Source organism: Sapajus apella, unplaced genomic scaffold (genome assembly GCF_009761245.1).
Source record: "Sapajus apella isolate SASKATOON/1434 unplaced genomic scaffold, GSC_monkey_1.0 scaffold13, whole genome shotgun sequence".
In the NCBI taxonomy this organism is placed as follows: Eukaryota; Metazoa; Chordata; class Mammalia; order Primates; family Cebidae; genus Sapajus; species Sapajus apella.
Genome location: NW_022436953.1, coordinates 36,286,079 through 36,306,678, shown reverse-complemented (window position 1 = coordinate 36,306,678; position 20,600 = coordinate 36,286,079). Strand labels below are relative to the sequence as shown.

At 45.6% G+C, this 20,600-nt stretch overlaps 1 protein-coding gene across 8 annotated transcripts; it reads left to right on the top strand.

The window, feature by feature from the left end:
• Positions 1 to 1,946: 1,946 nt before the first annotated feature.
• SYCE1 (synaptonemal complex central element protein 1) lies at positions 1,947 to 12,916 on the top strand. 8 transcript variants are annotated; one of them, XM_032282095.1, is made up of 13 exons: positions 1,947 to 2,136; positions 7,763 to 7,825; positions 8,450 to 8,509; positions 8,870 to 8,944; positions 9,598 to 9,645; positions 9,884 to 9,938; positions 10,601 to 10,690; positions 10,934 to 10,997; positions 11,721 to 11,787; positions 11,865 to 11,988; positions 12,059 to 12,169; positions 12,310 to 12,397; positions 12,618 to 12,916. In XM_032282095.1, the coding sequence occupies exons 1-13, from the start codon at positions 2,064 to 2,066 to the stop codon at positions 12,693 to 12,695; spliced, it is 996 nt and encodes a 331-aa protein (XP_032137986.1). In that variant the 5' UTR covers positions 1,947 to 2,063; the 3' UTR covers positions 12,696 to 12,916. The 8 variants fall into 8 exon arrangements, with proteins under 8 accessions (XP_032137986.1, XP_032137984.1, XP_032137985.1 ...); XM_032282093.1 differs by having other exon boundaries at positions 2,009 to 2,136; positions 7,763 to 7,843; XM_032282094.1 differs by having other exon boundaries at positions 2,009 to 2,139.
• Positions 12,917 to 20,600: the final 7,684 nt, after the last annotated feature.

Here is a 20,600-nt window from a genome sequence, read left to right as displayed (position 1 = left end):
CCTCTGCTGTGGCCTTTGAGGGACAACAAGGCCCAGCAGGGCAGGCAGGCTTAGACTGGCCAGTGTGAATAACTTCAGCAGGCTCTGGGGCATAGGGGCCATCTCTAGTTGCCTAGTACCTGACCCTAGGGTGATTAGGGAAGGATGGCAATTTCTCCTATAGTATCAGAGCAGATAAGGTAAGTGGTTTGGAGTACGGGTTCTAGACTGGTAGTTTAATGGGCTGGTCATGGGAAAGGCAATCTTTTCCCAGTAAACCCCAGATGCTAGAGCATCAGTAAAACAGAATATAAGAAAATATAATTAATGCATTCTGTATGCACAGATGGAGTCTTCCTTTGCTTCCCCAAAGGAAGAGTGCATGGGAGTCTGGCACTCCTGGACCTGAGGAAACCCTGAAAGTATTGGTATCTGCAGATCTCCAAAAAGAGTTTGCCAGTCTCCTAAGAATGCAAGCCTGACCCCAGCATTCTGGGAGCCAAAGGGAGAAAGAGTCAGCAGATCGCTCTGCTTAGTAAATTGGATTTCACTACTCTGTTTGCATAAGCAGCATTACCCAGCGTCGTGGAGCTTAGAAAAGTTTTGTTCTGATGTCTGAAGAAAATAAATTGTTTATTTTTCTGATGTCAGGGAGGAATATTTGAGGGCCAGTGTGGAATGAGGGGGTTATGGGATCACACTTCCCAACATGCTTTGAACCAACTGTTCTGTATCTGCCTCTCCATCTCCTCTGCTTACCTAGAAACTTGGGAACCCTAACACAAGCCCTTCTAGGAGTCTGTGGTGTGGCTCAGCTGCCTCTGTAGGCATCTCTTGGGGTTAAACATTTTCCACTCTAAGTCAGTGCCATCTAACCCTAACCCTAACCCCAACCCTAATACCAACCCCACCTCTACCCCTAATCCTTAATCCCTAACCCTAATGCCTACTCCCTAACCCTTAATGCTAACAATAAACCCTAAACATAACCCTAACCCCTAACCCTAAACCCAATGCTAACCTCAACCACAATCTGTACCCCAAACCCCTACCCCTAAAATGGTAACCCTAACCCTAAAACCCTAATCCTAGTGAACAACCCTGACCTTGACCCTAACCCTAACCACAATCCCTAACCAGAAACCCCAAACACTAAACATTAACCGTAACCCTACCCCTAACCCTAAACCCAACCCCAACCGTAAAACATAAACCCTTAACCCTGACACTAACCCCTAACCCAGCACCAACCCTAACACCAAACCCCTAATCTTGGACCCAAAACTTAACCCTAAACCCCAATTCGACCCCAACCCTAAAACCCTAACCCTAACCCCTAACCCTAAACCCTGACCCTGACCTTCACCATCACCATGACCCTCACCCTAATCCTTACTCTGGCCCTCATCCTAACCCTAACCGTAAAACACTAACCATAACTCCAAAACGCTAACCCTAGCCACTAACCCTAACACCTAACCCTAGACCTAGCTGTAACCCTAACTATGACCCCTAACCTTGACCCTGACCCCAACCCTAGCCCAAGCGCAATCCCCTAACTCCTAACCCTAAACCCTAACACTAATTCTAAACCCTAACCCCCAACCCTAACTGTAACCTTAACCTCCTAATCCTAACCCCCTAACCCTAACTCCCTAACCTTAACCTGCATAGCCCTGACCTCGTGAGGCTGCTGAAGCCACAGTGCCACAGTGTCCGTGAGACACACATGCTTCACAGGCAGCGGTGGCTCGGCACATGCACATTGCTCGCTGAGCGGGGCTGCAGAACCAGGGCCAGCCCCCAGGGAGGCCCGCACACCTGCGCGGGGGCACCAGGCACCAGACCAATGACAAGCCTGGACGCACGTGGCCCTCGCAGGCTTCACACCGGGATAGTTGCCCTTGCGCCTTTACGCATGCGCACTAGCTTCTGGGCAAGTGCGCCGGACCGTTACCGCTCGAGACCGCGCAGGACTGCATTGCGCAGGCGCGCTGCCCAGAGTCCCGCCTCCCCTCCCACCCCGCAGGGTTTGCTCCAATCAGGTGGCTCCGAAGGCGGCGGTGCTGGCGAGTTGAGAGGAAATGGCCGGCAGGTCCCTGGCGTCCACGGCCGAGCCCGCCGCGGGAGCCATGGACAGGGCAGAGAAGGACGGAGGTAGTGGTGGGAGGCAGAGAACTGTGCGCAGGGGGCTGACCTCACCGAGGCGGGGCAGGGTGGCGGCGGCTTCTTCCGCCCGGTGCTGACGGCGCCGACGGGGACTTGGCGGGTTTCTTCAGAACCGTTCCGGCTGCGCTGCCCTCCCCCGCCTCGTTTGAACGCGCTGAGCTTCGATGGCAGTTGCTCCCGTCTTGGTCCCTCTCCCTCCGTCCCACAGACTTTCCGTACACGCCTCTTAGGACACGAGGACCCTTCCTGACGCTCCCGGTCCCCGGGGAATTCCTCGCCCTCCTCTCCCTAGAACCGGCAGGTGTCCGGGTTTCCCGGACAGGGGTCCCCGCACGCGGCACCGACGCCCGGTGGAGCGGGGGAGGCGGGGTCCGCGCAGCTCTCGGCCGTTTCCCCGCGGCCCGACCCGCCGCAGGGGCGCCGCTCGCCGGGGAGGGGAGGGACGAGGCACCGGCCGGACTTGCGGAAGCCCGGGAGCTGCAGGTTCTCCCGGCGTCTCCCCGTCGGGGCGCCGGGGGCCGCCGGGCGTTTTGCGAGTGGAGAGCTGTACGGGGACGTCCCAGCTGTCACTCAGCTTGTCACCTGTCCCGAGCTCATCCGTGCCCCGAGTTAAAGCCCTGCCGTGGCTGCCTCCGGTCCCACCTGTGCGGACGCAGGCTTGGTCCACGGCACGTGCCCTGTCGTGTTTTTACAAAACGAAGGTTTGAATCCCGAGACAAGCTTAGCACAGAAAACATGCCTGCGGTGAGTTTGGCACAGTGACAGCCCCAGCGAAGGACACAGCAAGTCAACAGGACAGACGCAAACGTTTCCCTTTCATTAAGTACCGACCAGCCCGCCGGCAGGGCGGTCTTTCCGTATCACGGTTCCATGCTCCTCCCATAACCTAGTGTATTTAGATGAGATTTAATCAACATTGCTGGTGCCTTATTTCAAACTGCTATAACAGAAGTGCCATTATTTCTCATAGTTTTCGAAACTAGAAGTTCAAGATCAAGGTGCAATTCAGCTTCTGGTGCGGGCCTGCTTCCTGGTTATGGACTTCTGTCTTCTCATTGTGTCCTCATGTGGGGGGATTTGCTGCAGAGCTCTCTGGAGTCTCTTTTAAGTGCACTAATCCCATTTCTGAGGGCCCGACCTTGATGACCTAATCACCTCCCAAAGGCCGCACCTCCTAATGCAGTCACACTAGGGAGTTAGGATTTCAACATACGAATTATGGATGGTGGCACAAACATTCAGCCTATAGCAACCAGCTATGGAAGAAATTTAAAGGACAAATTTCCAGTTTTAGTCTATCTGTTTTAAAAAGGAAACAGGGATGTTACCTAGTTATCAGTGATGCTAGATGCATTTTAGTAAAAGGTCTATTAGTCTTCACCTAACTGGCTGCAGTTATTACAAGAAACGGGAATAAATGGGGAAAGGGAATTTGGTGTTTCCATTTTCCTTCATGCTTTTTCACACATGCCAATTACTTGAATACTTTAAAACTTATTACAAAAACTTATGAGCAGTGATTTGTATAAGATTTCAGATGGGACCAAAATGAGGGGACTTCGTCAACTCAAAAACAGGCATTTCATAAAATTTTATGCTTGATTTTTTTTTATTATTCATGTCATATGTTGAGATATGAATCAACATATCCACACTTACACACACACACATATCTTGGATATTAGCTTTTAATTAAGCTGACTTTTAACCATTTGAGTTTCTTTTAAAAAATATTTTAAAATCTCATCAACATATTTCAGCTAAGACGAATAGCTGCTGTTTTACAAGTACCTTTTGTTTTAAGAGGTGTTTTAACTTCAGGGTTGTGCTCAATTGCCCAGGCTGGAGTGCAGTAGTACAATCACAGCTCACTGCAGCCTTGACCTGGCCTCAAGCGATTCTCCCCGCTCAGCCTACTGAGTAGCTGGAATCACAGGTGAATGTCACCACACCCAGATAATTTTTTAAAAAATTTTATTTGTAGAGATGGGGTCCTGCTATGTTGCTCGGGCTGCTGTTGAACTGATATGCTCAAGGAGTCCTGCCTCAGCCTCCCAAAAGTGCTGGGATTATGGATGTGAACCACTGAACCTGTCCTTCTGCATGTATGCATGACTTTTAATGGCTGTAACCAATTTCATCTTGTGTGTGTGCTATAACTTATTTAACAAATCCCCTAAGGCATATTTAGGCTTCTTGCAGTTTTTCACTGTTGTAAACAATATAGTGATGAAAACCTTGCCCATTATCCATATCCACACTTACTTAGGACATAGTCTTAGAAAAGAAGATGCACCCAAACTTTTGATATTTACTATCAAAGTTTGTAAGGAAACACCTTAATTTTGCATACCTGGTTGACAAAGATGAACACATTGGAAAACATAGGTGATTGGTAAAAGTGAAATCCTGGGCATCTTGTATACGTCAGTGGAGAGTAATTGGGTAATATCAATCAAAACTGTGACAAACTTTGATCAGGCACCTCTGAGCCTTTTCAACCATGCCTCAGCCTTGGCCTGTGATGTGGTTTGGATCTGTGTCCTCACCCAAATCTCATGTTGAATTGTAATCCCAAGTGTTGGCGGTAGGGCCTGGTGGGAGGTGGTTGGATCACAGGAGACCAATTTTATTTAGATAGGGACTACCTATCTTTTAACTAGATCTCTGAGCTCTGGGAAGAGGCCACACTGAATTCCAGGTCTCCAAAAAGGGAGAACTATGAGGCTAGACCACATGGATGCTTTTAGAGTGCACTTAAAAAAACATTTTTTTAAACAAAGATATTTCGAAGTATCTAAAATATATTCTTCCTTAAAAAGTAGCCTTTGTTGCAATAACTATTAAAAAAAATCAGGTAACACAATACAAACACAAGCAGTTTAAGAGCTGAGATGAACTTGTCTGTTTATACTCTTAGGGTTGCATGAGGAAAACAGTTTTCTCTACAAAGGCAGTCTGGTGCCTTCTCTGCTTTCTTTAAGGAACCTCGGGCTATTATAAACTATTTTAGGTCCCTCATGCAGCAGAGGGTGCAAGAGAAAGGAGAAACAGCAGAAGTAGATGAAGAAAACAGCATTCAGTCAATTGAGAAGAAAAAAAAAAATTTTACTCATAAAACACAGGGTCCTAGGAGAGAAAGAAAAACCATGAAGGCCTTTTTTTTTTTTTTTGAGATGGAGTCTCACTCTGTTGCCAGGCTGGAATGCAGTGGCATGATCTCGGCTCACTGCAACCTCTGCCTCCCAGGTTCAAGCAAATCTCCTGCCTCAGCCACCCGAGTAGCTGGGACTACAGGCGCGCGCCACCACACCCAGCTAGTTTTGTATTTTTAGTAGATACGGAGTTTCGCCATGTTGGGCAGGATGGGCTCGATCTTTTGACTTCGTGATCCACCCGCCTCGGCCTCCCAAAGTGCTGGGATTACAGGCGTGAGTCACAGCACCCGGCCCATGAAGGCCTTTTAAATACACAAACACACACACACATTTTGGATGTTAGCTTTTAATTAAGCTGACTTTTAACCATTTGAGTTTCTTTTAAAAAATATTTAAAAATCTCATCAACATATTTCAGCTAGGATGAATAGCTGCTATTTTACAAGTAGCAAGTATCAAACCAGAAAGATATTGATTTCCAGGCTGTCATGGAAAAAAGAAGACAGAACCTTAGCTATGGAACTGCAGTATGGGATGACAATCCTTGCTCTTTCAGTTTGGCCTGGCTAGCAAAAAGGTGGCCTTGTTATGTAAATAAAGCCCCTTAAGTGGTCAAGATCAAAAATTTTTCCCTCACTTTTTTCCTTTTACTGTCCATTTTTCCCCCACATCACCTCCTTTTTTTATGGGAAGTTAACCACTTCAGAGGGCTTGTTCCGCATAATTTGGAACTTTCGTTTGGATTTGATCAAGTGAGATAGAATTGGTCAAACCCAATGGGAAAAGGACCAAAACAATAGCAAAAACGGAAACAAACACCAAAAAAACCCAGTTAAGCAAAACAAGCATATGGTCTGACAACTTATATGATTACTGAGCACTCTGATGGGAAGGAAAAATTAAGACCAGCTGGTTGTTAATCTTATCTTTAGCCAAGACAAACCCCAATTCAATTACTTACCTAAGGATGGGTCTTAGGCTGAAGACTGCTCTCTATCATCTTAGAAGCAGGAAAAAAACCCTCAAACTTGTCTTTCCTGTTGTGAGCAAGTTCCAACTCCAAGAAAGAAGAAAGAAAGAAAGGAAAGAAAAAGGAGGAGAGAAGGAAGGTAGGAGAAAGAAAGGAAAGAAAGAAAGAGAAAAGAAAAAAAAGGAAGGAAGGAGAGAGGGAGGGAGGAAGGAGAAAAAGAAAAAAGAGTTGTATAGCAAAATATACTTTGGATCTGAAACAAATTTTGGAAGATGAGGGATTCCCTGGACAGGGGGCTTCCAGACCTCTGCAGATTGTCTATTAGTTTGAGACGTAAAGATAGCTCAAACTACTACCAAGCACTGATAGGGTATTTGTCAAAGGTCAGGGGCACTGCTACTCAGCATCCCTTTGTGGTTGCCAAAATGTGAAAATCAAAAATCAGAGACAGGTCTCAGTCAATTTAGGAAGTTTATTTTGCCTAAGTAGGGACGCATGCCTGTGACATAGCCTCAGAGGTCCTGATGACATGTGCCCAGCGTGGCAGGGTGGTCAGAGCACATGTTGGTTTTGTGGTTTTTAGGGAAACATGAGACGTGAATCAACATATGTAAGATGAACATTGGTTCAATCTGGAAAGGTGGGACCACTCGAAGCAAAGGTGAGATAACTTAAAGTGGGGTGGGCTGGGGGGGTCTTCAAAGTCATAAGTAGTTAAAAGACAAGTGGCTGCATTCTTTTGAGTTTCTGATTAGCCTTCCAAAGGAGACAATCAGATATCCGTTTATCTCAGTGAGCAGAGGGATGACACTGAATTCATTTATTTTCAAAGATTTATTTTATAAAAAGATTGATTTTCCTTTCACAATGTTAGTGCCATAAATAGTAATTTCTTCGACCTACTAATTTATTAGAGTGTTAAAAATAGGTTCCAATAATGATTACAAAAAAATTCATACGAAATATTATTTTATGGGGAGATTTCTGATTTGGTATTGGTTGTATATGGGAAAGCTATTTGTATTTATATATGCTCTAACCTAACATCTTAATGCATTTTTTTACTAATCCTTATGGTTTTGTGGAAAACTCTCTAAGAACTTCCTAGATTATGCCATCTGCCAGTTCCAGTGATTTTTGACTCCTTGCTCCAGTTTTTTTATGCCCTCATTTTTTTTTACTTGATTTATTACATCAGGAGCTTTGACCTTACTTTGAATAGCCTCAGCAGTGAGAGTATACCCCTGCCCTCACCCAGAGTTTTACAAAGAGGATATCTGTAATACTTTTACCCTAACAGGGAAAAGCTGACAGTGGAGGAGCCCAATTCATCTAGTGTACTGTCCACCTCAGGACAAGGAGCAGGGGCACCACTCTGGCTGGAGACCTGCCCTTGTCCCACCTCAGTCCCAGTCCAGTGCTGTCAGATCCTTCCTCTGGCCTCTCTCCCTGCTGGATTCTGAAATGTTTGGTTTTGTCTCCACAGGGCAGGACACATCCTCACAGAAAATTGAAGACTTGATGGAAATGGTGAAAAGGCTGCAGAAAGGTCATGTGTCTCATCTGTGTGAGGCTCAGCCTGAAGTTTGGGGCCAGGCTGATGTGGGGTCTGACTTGGGAAATAATCTTCTTCACCTTTTCTTTCTTTTAAAATTTAATTACATAAATTAAAAATAGGGCTCCGTGATTCAAAATTAAAGAAGAAAAGGGGTATAGAAGGCAAAATGTTTTCCAAAAACCTTGTCCCAAACTTCTTGCTACTCCCTCTTTGCTCACTAGGCTACTGCCAGCCATGTTCTCACCTCAGGGTGGGTCTTTGCACTGACTACCTCCCACCCCCACCCAAAGAGCTTCAGGGCCTGCCCCCTGCCACTTGATTTGGGGCTGTCATGACACCTTCTCATGTCTGAGGAGCACTTCCCACTTCCTTGCTCTTTAACCCCCCTTGCCCTACTTTATTTCTCTTGAACAGAGTTACCATAGCCCCACGCGGTATCTCATTGTGTCTATTCCCAGTCTCACCCAGAACATGAGCCCTGTGAGGGCCCCACACAGCACCTGCTTGCCATAGGTACTCAATAGATCTGTGTTGCATGAAAGCAGCAGAGACACAAGGCTGGCAACCACCTCACCTCTACCTGCTCTGTCAACTCAACCTCCTTTCTCCCTGCAGTGGGAAGCCTAGAGCCCCAAGTTGAGGTCCTGATTAACCGGATTAATGAGGTCCAGCAAGGTGAGTTCAGGGGCCTTGGCTGCCAACTAGGACCAGCTACACGGTTTGTGGGGCTCAGTGCCAAATGAGAGTGCAGGGTCCCTTGTCCAAAGTTACTGGTTATTCACAACAGCAACAGCAGAGCCTTAAGTACAGGACATTTCTGCATGCAGCTGCCATAGTCATATGCCCATGATCCTGGCCCTGCTATCAACAGAGCCTGGCAAGAAGAGCCTGGACTCTGGAAGTCTTGTTTCCTACTCTATAAAATTTAGGCAACCATGTGTTTACCTGAAGGCAAATGAGAAATGTCACTGTTGGCAAGAGAATAGTGCAGGTGGAGGCTGCCCCCACACAATGTCTTTCTGATCTTTGATGAAGCGAAAAAGAAAGCCAATGAAGACCTAGGAGAGGCCCGGAGCATCTGTGAAGCCCTGCAGAAGGAACTGGACTCACGTAAGGGAGCCAGGGGTCACCCAGAGGTCCCCACAGTGTCTCAAGCCTCCCCAAACGCTGTATTCCAGATGATCAGCGTCCTTGCCATGGCCAAGGGTCCTGTACCCTCTCCTGCCAATCTCCCCCTCTCCTCTCTGCTTGTGGGAGTGTTCAGGAAGCACCCTCCAACCTCACTCCCACCTCAGGGCTTTTGCCAGGTGCTGCCTGTGCTTCCCTGGATAATACAGATTCCTCTTTCCTCATGTCATCAGCTCTGAGTTAGAATGTCCCCAGATAAGATGACTGGCATTCCCCAGACATCCCATCTAGAGATGGCGCCCTGCCTCCATCTGTTCATGTGCCCCTCCCTATTTGATATGTTTCTTCACAGCCCTAAATCTCACTTCATGGGTGTTTGTATTTTTTCTCTCCTCCCTACGTAAAAGCATGGGCATCCTGCTTGGCCCTCACAGCCACCCTCTGTAAATGTGAAGGCCCTTTGGCGCTTACAGGGAATGTGAGCACCAGAGGATAGGGAGGTGCTCATCTCGGGGGGGTTCACATTTGGGTTGGGGGCAAGGCTGTGCCCAGCTTCCCATGTGACTGTGAGCAAGCTCCATCCCTGAGGGTGCAGTGGGTAGTTCCTGATGCCCAGATGCATCACTGTTTTCCAGTGCACGGAGAGAAAGTACGCCTGAAGGAGATCTTGAGCAAAAAGCAAGGTATCTGCAGCTCCCCTCTCTCCAGGCTTGTGCCTTTGCCACCCCACAGAAGCCCACTCTCCCTATGGCAGCTGAAGCCTTTTGAAGCTTGCCTGTCTCCTGTAGCTTCCACCAGACTTGCAGTAAATTTTAAAGCTCAATCAGGTGTCCGCAGATCTGATGTGATCTGGCCCCGTTCCCCCTACCACAACCCAGTACCCTGACAGGTTCTCATAGGGCCTTGTTGCTCTCCCTGTAGAGACCCTGAGGATCCTCCGGCTGCACTGCCAGGAGAAGGAAAGTGAAGCACAGAGGTAAGAGCTTCCAGCTGAGCCTAACCCTGCCCTCAGACCCACAGCTCTCATTCTCTCCCTCTAAACAATGGAGTGTCCAAAGAGTGTCTTTCTTCTTCGGCTCCAACAGCAGGCAGTAGTGTTAAGGGTAACTATCTCAATGGCATAGACACTCATTTGCCAAATTACCAATTAAATTTCTTCAGCTGGTTTTTGTTCTTTGCCTTTTACTCTTTGTCATCCTCCATGGCTGTCTATTCACTCATCTGTTCATTTAGGCATTGAACCAACCATTTGTCCATTGTCTCTCCATCCATTATCTTTTTATCCACCCAATTATTTGTCCATCCATTTCCCCACTTCCCGAATGCTTATTTAGCTTATTTTCTTGCCAGAGGCCCCAGGCCCCGGCACACTTGAGTTTTCAGCTCTTTCGGGAAACCAGATGATATGATGTGTGTGCATTTGCTCACTTGACCATGTCTGCACTAATCTCTCTTAACCTGACAACAGTACTTACACAGGGCAAATGCTCACATTACCCCCTACCCATCACATGTTACAGAGAAGGACCTTAAGGTAGGAAAGAAAAAATAGCCTCAATAGAGGGAGGCAGAAGCCCCAGCTCAGCACTCTCCCAGGGCTTAAGAGAACATGGCTGAGGGCTGCCTTGCTTCTCCCAGGAAGCATACCATGTTGCAGGAGTGCAAGGAGAGAATTTCTGCCCTGAACTTACAGATCGAAGAACAGAAGGAAAAACAGAGACAGCTGAGGTAAACCTTAGCACCTGAGGCAGGGGGTTTGGATGGCTGGTAGTTGGGGTATAATATCAAAGATGGGGGTTAGAAGAGCTGGCTACACTGAGCCTTGGAGGGTTAAGGTGGTGAAGATGCTCCCAGTGGAGCAAGACCATGGGCAAAGCACCCCAATGTCTGCCAGAAGACCCACAGACGTGGACAGGCTGTGAAGGTGATGATCTCAGCCCATATCCCTTCATGCCTGTGGTTGGCCCCCAGGTTGGCTTTCGAGGAACAGCTGGAAGATCTGATGGGCCAACACAAGGACCTCTGGGACTTCCACGTGAGTCCCTCAAAGCCATTCCTCTCACTTCCACATCTTCCCTAGCAGCACCAGGCCCAAAAGGTCACTTCTTCCTCTCACCTGCCACATCCAGTCCCTGAACAAGCCCTGGTGATGCTAAGACCAACATTGCCCGGATCCAGTCCCTTGTCACTACCCTCGTGGCCCTGCTGCCCTCCTGGGTCCACTCAGTGGTCAGGGGGATCTCTGATCAAACCAAGGTCAAGTCTTCCATCAATGTCTGTGGATATGTCTGGGACCATCATGGGCACAAGGGAGTCAATGAGGACAAGCAGCCAATGTTTGCCCCCCAGGAGGATCCCAGGCACTGAACAAGAAAATAGTGAGTGTTAGAAGGGAAGGGCTCAGTGAGGAGACTCCACCAGGACGGAGGGGAGTGGGGAGGAGCTACAGAGCCGAACTGGTGTCTGATCCTCCAGAAAACAGCCAAGACTCATAGTGTTTGCAGCTTTCTCTGTTGTAAATAACAATCCATGAGCCTCCCCACTGCAGCATTGCAGGGATGTAGGGTGACAGAAGGGCACAGGGAGGGAGTGACCAGTACCATGGGCCTGAGGCTGGCTGTGGCTAGTATGCACAGAGGGGCAGAGTTGCTGGAAGTGAGGCATGGTGAGCAAGTACAAAAGAAGATCCAGATAACCTTCTTCGAGGCATGGGAGAAAGCCAAGAGGTGTGGACAGACCTCTTTTCTGCCTGCCTCAGAGGCCAGAGCGGCTAGCAAGAGAGATTTGCACCCTGGACAGCAGCAAGGAGGAGCTGCTCAAGGAAGGTGAGGCCAGGGAAGGTGGATGGCCCTTATCTGACCTCACATAACCTCATGTGCTCACCTGCCCCTTCGTGCTGCAGAGAAGCTGGTCGAGGCGAAGCTGGAAGATGTGAAGCAACAGCTGTGCTCCCTGTGTGGTGCTGAGGGCCCCTCCACCCTTGATGAGGGGCTCTTTCTCCGCAGCCAGGAGGCAGCAGCCACAGTGTAAGATGTGGAGGTGAAGGAGGGGGAGGAGGAAGTGACCAGTGCTAACCACCCCTCCTGGGCCCCCCAGGCAGCTGTTTCAGGAAGAGCACAGGAAGGCTGAGGAGCTCCTAGCAGCTGCTGCCCAGCGCCACCAGCAGCTGCAGCAGAAGTGCCAGCAACTGCAGCAGAAGCGGCAGAGGTGTGTGTGGAGGCCTGTCCCCTCAACCCCCACCAGGAAAGTGACCAATGTTGTATCTCCTCTCTCAACCTTCTATCTCTGACTCTTGAAAACCTCTTGTCCTCCTTTCTTCCTTCCCCATCCTACCTTTTCCTGTCCAGGCTGAAGGAGGAGCTGGAAAAGCATGGAACACAGGTCCCTGCCCAAGCCCAGAGCACACAAGAGGAAGAGGCTGGCCCAGGAGATGTGGTAAGCCCCAGAACTGGGTGTCAGGGAACAGAGACAGCTACTGAAGGGAGGGGGGAAGGGCAGGAGGACAAGGGAGGGTGTCATGGGACTCCTCAGAGGATGGTCTGTGGGGAGAGGCTTTCCCACAGGCTGTCCACCCAAGGTGGTGATGGGGTAGGAGGTGACCGTGTGGCCATGGGGGTGAGTGTAGATTCCCATCCTGAACACTAACCTCCTGCAGGCCAGTTCCAAGTCCCTAAAAGCCCATGAGGAGAAACACCTGGAGCTGCACACCGAGCAGGGCTTGATGTCCTCATAGGCCAGGAGGATACACTCCACCCCTGACCTTGGCCCAAGGCACTAATAAAGGAGCTATTTTGATACAGCCCATCTCAGTTGAGTCTACTGTTGAGGAGTAGGAGTCGGGCTTAAGACCTCCAGGCTCCTGTGACTGATTGAAGCCTCTACTTGACTTTGCCTCTTGGTCTGGGCCAGAGATATACCACAGGTTTTCAATAAATGCTTCCTTAACCTCCTGGTCTCCGGATTGCTCATCTCTGGGTCCCCAGGCAGAGGGGTGCACACCTGATGCTCTCACAGTGTGCCCAGGAGGTCTGGAACCCACTTCCATACACACATACACACACCTTGTGGTTATTTCTTCAATCCCTTCGTTACAGGTCTGGACTATAGACTTCCAGAAATCAAAAAAAAAAGAAAAATGAGAACCAGTGAGCTGGGATTCAAAATCAGTCAGTTCCATATGGTGGTCCTTACCAGTTAGTTGTGTAGTTTGTGCTCTCAGGGACACAAAATGTATAACTAAGGCACTTTTGGACGGGAACATGATGGAAGTCCTCAGCGTGCAGGGAGTCAATCAACTAGGATGTAAATCATGTGCCTCTGATGCGTGTTTGAAATTCACTGAAAAGCATTGATCCAATTAAGGCCAATGATGGGAGTCAAAGTCTGCATCTCCTGAATCAGAATACATTGAATTAATGACAGAGAGATCTCTTTTCTTGATAGGCTCCCAGACCGGGTAGACCAGTGACATGGCAGAGTTGAGAGGCTCACTGGAGAGCATTGTTTTCATGGAAAAATGGAACGTGGCAAAGTACAGAAATTCTTCAGTCAGTCCAGGAGAGACGAGTTCTCTAAGATGCAGTTAATCACACCTGTTTTAAACAAACTGGCAATACACTATCAAACATGACTTTTAAATCAAGTGGAAGTTAGAAAGTATGTTGAACTGAATGGCAATGAAGACACCACATTTTAAACTGCAATTGAGTAAGCCCATGATTAGAAGGAACTTTTTAGCTTTTGTTGGTTCACTACAATTTTTTTTTTAAAAATCAACCAATGATTGTTCAGTTAATGAATAAAAGGCCTTTGACACAGTTCAACACCTATTCATGTGAAAAAAAAAAGACTCATAAGAAAATAAATAGGCAACTTTCCTTAGATTTGTTTGTGAGATGTTTGAAGAATTTCATGTTGGGAATAATTCAAGGATGTCTGCAATATTCAAATACTATTTATCACACTGAAAGTTCACTATAATACAGTGAAATAGTTAAGACATGGATTTATGGCTATATGCTTTATAAATCTAAAATAATCTACAGATAAATTTCAGAACATCTAAATGGGTATAAAAGTTTGCTAAATATAGGTCAATTTTTTTATTGAATTTTAGGTTTGAGGTACATGTGAAGAACACGCAAGATTGCATAGGTACACACATGGCAGTGTGATGTGCTGCCTTCCTCCCCATCACCTGTATCTGGCATTTCTCCCCATACTATCTCTCCCCAACTCCCCACCCCCCGCTGTCCCTCCCCTATATCCCCCCGACAGACCCCAGTGTGTGATGCTCCCCTCCCTGTGTCCATCACTCATAGGTGGGTGTTGAACAATATAGGTCAATATTTTTAAATCACCTTTATGTCTCAGTGCTACGGCAAAGGACCCACAAAATACATCACTTAAGAATCTACAGCTGGGAGCCGGGCGTGGTGGCTCATGCCTGTAATCCAAGCACTTTGGAGGCCAAGGTGGGCGGATCACCTGAGGTCAGGAGTTCAAGACCAGCCTGACCAACAGGGTGAAACCCCGTCTTAAAAAAAGAAAATAAGGCCGGGCGCGGTGGCTCAAGCCTGTAATCCCAGCACTTTGGGAGGCCGAGGCGGGTGGATCACGAGGTCAAGAGATCGAGACCATCCTGGTCAACATGGTGAAACCCCGTCTCTACTAAAAATACTAAACATTAGCTGGGCATAGTGGTGCGTGCCTGTAATCCCAGCTACTCAGGAGGCTGAGGCAGGAGAATTGCCTGAACCCAGGAGGCGGAGGTTGCGGTGAGCCGAGATCGCGCCATTGCACTCCAGCCTGGGTAACATGAGTGAAACTCCGTCTCAAAAAAAAAAAAAAAAGAAGAAGAAAATAAAAGAAAAAAAAAAGAATCCACAGTTGGTTGATAGAAAAGGATACAATAAACCAGTAACAAAGTAATGATATGCATCAGGTAAGGATAATCCTCTCAGCCACAGGCTGTCTCACAGTGAAGGAGCGGGAGAGGCTGGTATGAGCTATATTTTTTCTCTTGCAAGGTTGTGTCAGAATGTACTTCCTCAGATGAGAAATCAGCTGTGTGCATAGAACACCTCAGAATGGGGGAGCTGTTCTGGCTCTCTACACTATTTGGAGCTGTAGTGTAGGAGTATAGTGTAAGCTGGGCTGCTTATATGCACTGCTGATCATGTAGACATATTCTCACTATTAACCAGCTCCCAACAGCAGATCACCTATGTTTTCACCAACACCAGGTGGGAACCTGTTTAATCATCAGTTTTACTACTACCAATAGCAATGGTGATGAGATGGTACCAACCACACCCAAACTCAGCTTGGATTTACTTATTAATCTGTATATTTGACACTTCAGTTAGGAGCCGCTGCCATGCAGGTACATCTCATCACAGCCGAATAGCTCAGCCCATTGCATACCTGCTAGAATAGCCAGCTACACAAAGCAAAAATCAACTTTAAAATAAATACAGTATTATAAAAATATGTACCAAGGAATTAATATAATGACAGATGTATATTATTTCCCCAGAAAAACTTTAGAGAAAATTTAAAAGATCTGAGTAAATGAAGAGATAAGTCATGTTCATTAATTAGAAACTCAATTCTGTAAAGATGCCATTCCTGCCTAAGGACACATAAGACCATTATAATTTCAATAAAATTTTGCAGAAACCTCCTGTATTCCAGACATGCTCTTCCTTATAAAAGAGTAGTCCAAATTCCACTCGGCAGTCAGGATCAATCACCCCAGCCCATAAATCCCTCCTTGCTGGTTGATTCAGAGGCATGAGTAGCCCAAAGTGGCTAGTGGCAGCCTTGCAGTTCAGTGGAATCACGAGGGTGTCTCTGAGTGGAAGATTTCCCCCTTCAGAAGTAAGACCTAAGAGCACAATCATGAGAACAGGATGCAAAACCTTTGCTAGTGGGTTGCTAGGGGTAATAATGGGGCTGCTACTCTCATTTGACCCCTTGATTTTTGAACTTGTGAATTATGGCTACAGGAGAAACAGTACTAATACTGGATACTGATTCAGAGCATATACAGCCTTCTAGGGAACGTAGTTCCATCCCTACAAGTTATTGCCACCTAGCTGATATTTTGAGTCTTCAAAAGGCCACTCCATTAGTCTGTCAAACCGAATGCTTCAGGATGGTGGGGAACATGGTAAGACAAGTTAATTCCCTGAGCGTGGACCCACTGAGGTGCTTCCTTTGTTGTGAAGAGTTGTTCCTTGATCAGTAGCAATCCTGTGTTGTAATAACCATGGTTGTAGAAAAGGCATTCTGTAAGTCCACCAGTAGTAGTAATGGCAGAAGCGTTGCCTGCAAGCAAATGTGTAAACAGATGTATCATTATCATTCATTATTCTGTCTGGAGTTGTAGTCACTACTGATGGTAACCGGGGCGCTATAGTAACCATTTCACGTGTCAGGATACACAAAGCTGGACTCTTGAAAGAGGCATTGAATAAAACTAATTTCCCTGATAGGCCCAAGATAGATGATTTAATTTAGAGTCAGAGTGGTCTCCTAAAAGAACCCCTTTTCAAATTTCAGTTCAGCAATGGACCCCTAAATAGGTCTCTATCTTGCCACAAACCTTACTTACTCTCCTAATTGAAGGGTTCTTTATAGACTCACACTTTATACCAACTTGAAAAACCTTCCCATCACCCTTTCCTATATTTAAAGTGGGATGTGTCTCATCTCTATGTATATAAATACTGCTTATAAATGTGGATCTTTAATAATTTTCTTATGTTTTTAACATTTTGTTCCTGTCCCCATCCCATAAGGGCTATAGGCCACGTCCATTAACCATAAATTGTCCCATGAACCAGACAGCTGCCCATCTGTAGTAGGACCCATGTAAGCCTAGCTTTCACCATCCCTGATTCCTTCCTGAATATTTCTTTTTTTCTTTCTTTTTTTTTTTTTAGCTCTTTTTTAACTAAAGATATGTGGCATTTTAAATTAAGGTCAAGTAGATAGTTATTCTTTTTTTTTTTTTTGGAAGTTCCAGGATATGTGTGCAGGATGTCCAGGTTTGTTACATAGGTAAATGTGTGCCACGGTGGTTTTTGGTACCTATCAACCCATCACCTAAGTATAACTTACCAGCATGCATTAGCTATTTTTCCTGATGCTCTCCCCACCCCGATAGGCCCCAGAGTGTGTTGTTCCCTTCCATGTGTCCATGTGTTCTCATTGTTCAGCTCCCACTTATGAGTAAGAATATGCAATTTTCTGTTCCTGCATTAGTTCGCTGAGGATAATGGCTTCCAGCTCCATCCATGTCCCTGCAAAGGACATGATCTCATTCTTTTTATGGCTGCATAGTATTCCATGGTGGATATATACCACATTTTCTTTATCCAGACTGTCACTGATGGGCATCTAGATTGATTCCATGTCTTTGCTATTGTGAATAGTGTTGCAGTGCACATACACATAGATGTTTCTTCATAATAGAATGATTTATATTCCTTTGGGTATATACCCAATAATGGGATTGCTATGTTAAATGGTATCTCTGGTTCTAGGTCTTTGAGGAATTGCGACACTGTCTTCCACAATAATTGAACTAATTTGCATTCCCACCAACAGTATAAAAGTGTTCCTATCTTTTTTCTTTTCTCCCCTCCCCTCCCCTCCTCTCTCTCTGTCTCTCTCTCTCTCTCCATGGTCTCACTCTGTTGCCCAGGCTGCAGTGCAGTGGTGAGGTCATGATTTAGTGCAGCCTCAACCTCCAAAGCTCAACTGCTCCTCCCACCTCAGCCTCCTGAGTAGCTGGGACTACAGGTGCATGCCACCATGCCTGGCTAATTTTTTTAATTTTTTGTAGAAACAGGGTACCACTATGTTGTCCAGTCACTTTTAAAAATCCTTGACTCAAGTTATCCTCCCACCTTGGCCTCCCAAATTGCTGGGATTACAGGCTTGAGCCACCATGCCCGGCAGGTATTTCTTTATAATTACACAAAATAGACTAATGTAGTCTATTTGGATTTTTATAGGTTCAGCACTTTTAATTTCCTATGTCAGTGGAAGAAGAGACCCATAAATATTTAGGTTCTTCAAAAAGGTCAGAGTTGGTTTGGAGTTCAATTTTCAATATGATCAATCCCTGCTTTTAGGGACCATGATCCAAACCATATCATTGAGGTTCAGGGAATTCAGAGAATTTAGTAGCACAGTGTAGGTGGAGAAAGGGAAACTTCAAGTGATTGATCACTCCAGTTGGCATGTTTCTGGAAGTGGGTGGGTGACTCGGACTGAGAACCTTTTGGGCTCTTGCAGTGATGGTGGAAAAGAAAAATTTCTTTCATAGCTGTACTTCTATTAATCTCTCCCCTCAAAAGAAAGATTATGATAAAGACTAATTTGGAGTAATTAGTGTCTTTATCAAGACACAGTTAGAAAGATGCTGAATTTCTCCGCATCTCCTGCACGACAACATCCGTCTAAAGAACACTTCGTGAAATGAATTGTAAGCATGTGCGCACATATATCAAACTATTCTCCGAGGATAAAGCCAGCTCTAATCTGTGGGAAAGGGATTAAATATTTCTGTTTTCTGAAAAGAAAAAAAAGATAGAGATTACCAAACTGAATAAAAAACAATATCCAACTCTATGGTGTTTACAGGAGTCATTCTTTAGATTCAAAAGTAAAAACTGACTAAAAGTGAAAGGATATAAATAGATATATCATACAAACAAAGTACAAGAAATCTATATTAAAGTAGCTGTAATAAGAGCAGATAAAACAAATTATGAACAAAGTTATTACAGATAATGAGGGATATAATATTAAAAGGGTCTATCCATCAGTAAGAAGGAACCAGTAAAAATATGTTGAAAAATATGTACAAAACATTCTACCCAACAACAGCAGAAGATACATTTTTCTCAACTGCATGTGAAGATTCTCCAGGATAATCCCTATGCTAAGCTGTTAAGCCAGAATACATGTAAAAGAACAGAATGACTAAGAGTGCTGATGAGACTGCTCATCCTAATGCCAGAATCTACTCCATGATGTTTAACAAGAACTCTGAGGGGGCAGGGATTGCGGCTGTTAGCACCACACAGTTCTTTCCAAACTAAGGATGTAGAGAATTCTCACTTCAGAAGGTGATCCCATATGTTATCATGAACCGTTGTTCTGAGCATGTATGAGAAGGTTAGGGAAATAAGTGCCTCGTGTACCAGCCAGTTTGCTAGGAACTTGAACGTATGACTTAGCATTAAAATCTCTCTACAACCCTCTAGGATAAGTATTTATATTCTTATTTTTAAGAGAATGAAACTACAACTCAGAGACATTAAGTAACCTGTTGGAGACTATCAAATTGTGAAGCCAGCATTCAGACCCAGGACTGCTTTACTATAACCACACACTGCTTTTCAGTGAGCCCAAACTTAGTGAGCCAGGGCAGTGTAGATACCCTTAAAGTTATGAAGAGAAAACAACTGCTTTAGTTTCATCAGAAGGCTCCAGACATCCACAGAAATGCTACAGACAGCACTCATTTCACACTTTGTGTGACTTTGTACCAAGAGGGAACCTGAGCTGAGAGAGTGCACAGGTTGGTCCCAAGTCACAGCTGGTGCCTGGTCCTGAGTCACCGAAGTTTAACAACAGTAATTTATGTAAAAGAGTGTTATACAGTAAGATATGTAAAAGAGGATTATATGTCCACCCCACATCCTGATAACAAGAGGGAAGCTGAGCTGAAAGAGTGCACAGGCTGGTCCCTAGTCATACCCAATGTGTGGAACGCCCAACCCCGTCCTGAGATTCAGAAGTACTCTCTTCTTCTTGTACCTCAGGCATTGCTTTCAAAATCATTAGGACCACTTCATGTCATCTTCATCACGATGAAAATATTCCAGGTTATTTAGTCCCATTTACATAGAACAGATTATACAGGGGTTTCCAAAGGACTCTTCAAAACTTGGGAATAATGACCAAATTTGTGTATTACCTTTGATACTGCAATTCAGTTACTAGAAATATATTCTAAAGCCATAATCAGGTACATAACACAAATTTTCTGTGCAATGATCATTTTCGCAGCACTATGTGTGATAGCAAAAAAATATGAAATAATGAAAAGCCCAGTGATAAGATATTGGTTAAGTAAATTCTGGTGTATTCACAGAATTAAAAATTACATGCTATTTAATAAGAATATAAGAATACCAAATAACCTGTGAACAAATCCATGATACATCACCTAGTGAAAAATTAAGGTTATGACGCAGTGCAATTACACTATTGTTTGTAAAATGTGCACATACACACAGAAAGAGGGTGGGCAGGACACCACCCAATATAGTGCAAAACCTTTTCTGAATGATAGGCTTGCTACTGAATTTTTTAAATTTTGTCTTCACAATTACATGTATTTTTCAATTTTCGTAAGATAGGCCTGTATTAATTATCCTTCACTCAGGGAAGCTACTACGTGAGCATGAAGCAATGGGATGGCGCCTCTGCTCCTGTGTCCGCTGCCCAAGCCCAGCAGAAATCTTCTCACCTTCCACCTCCGGGTGTTTCAGCAGGAGCAGCAGCCCTAATTCGGAGTGCTGGAGACTGTCTCTGTGCTGGTAATAGACAGACT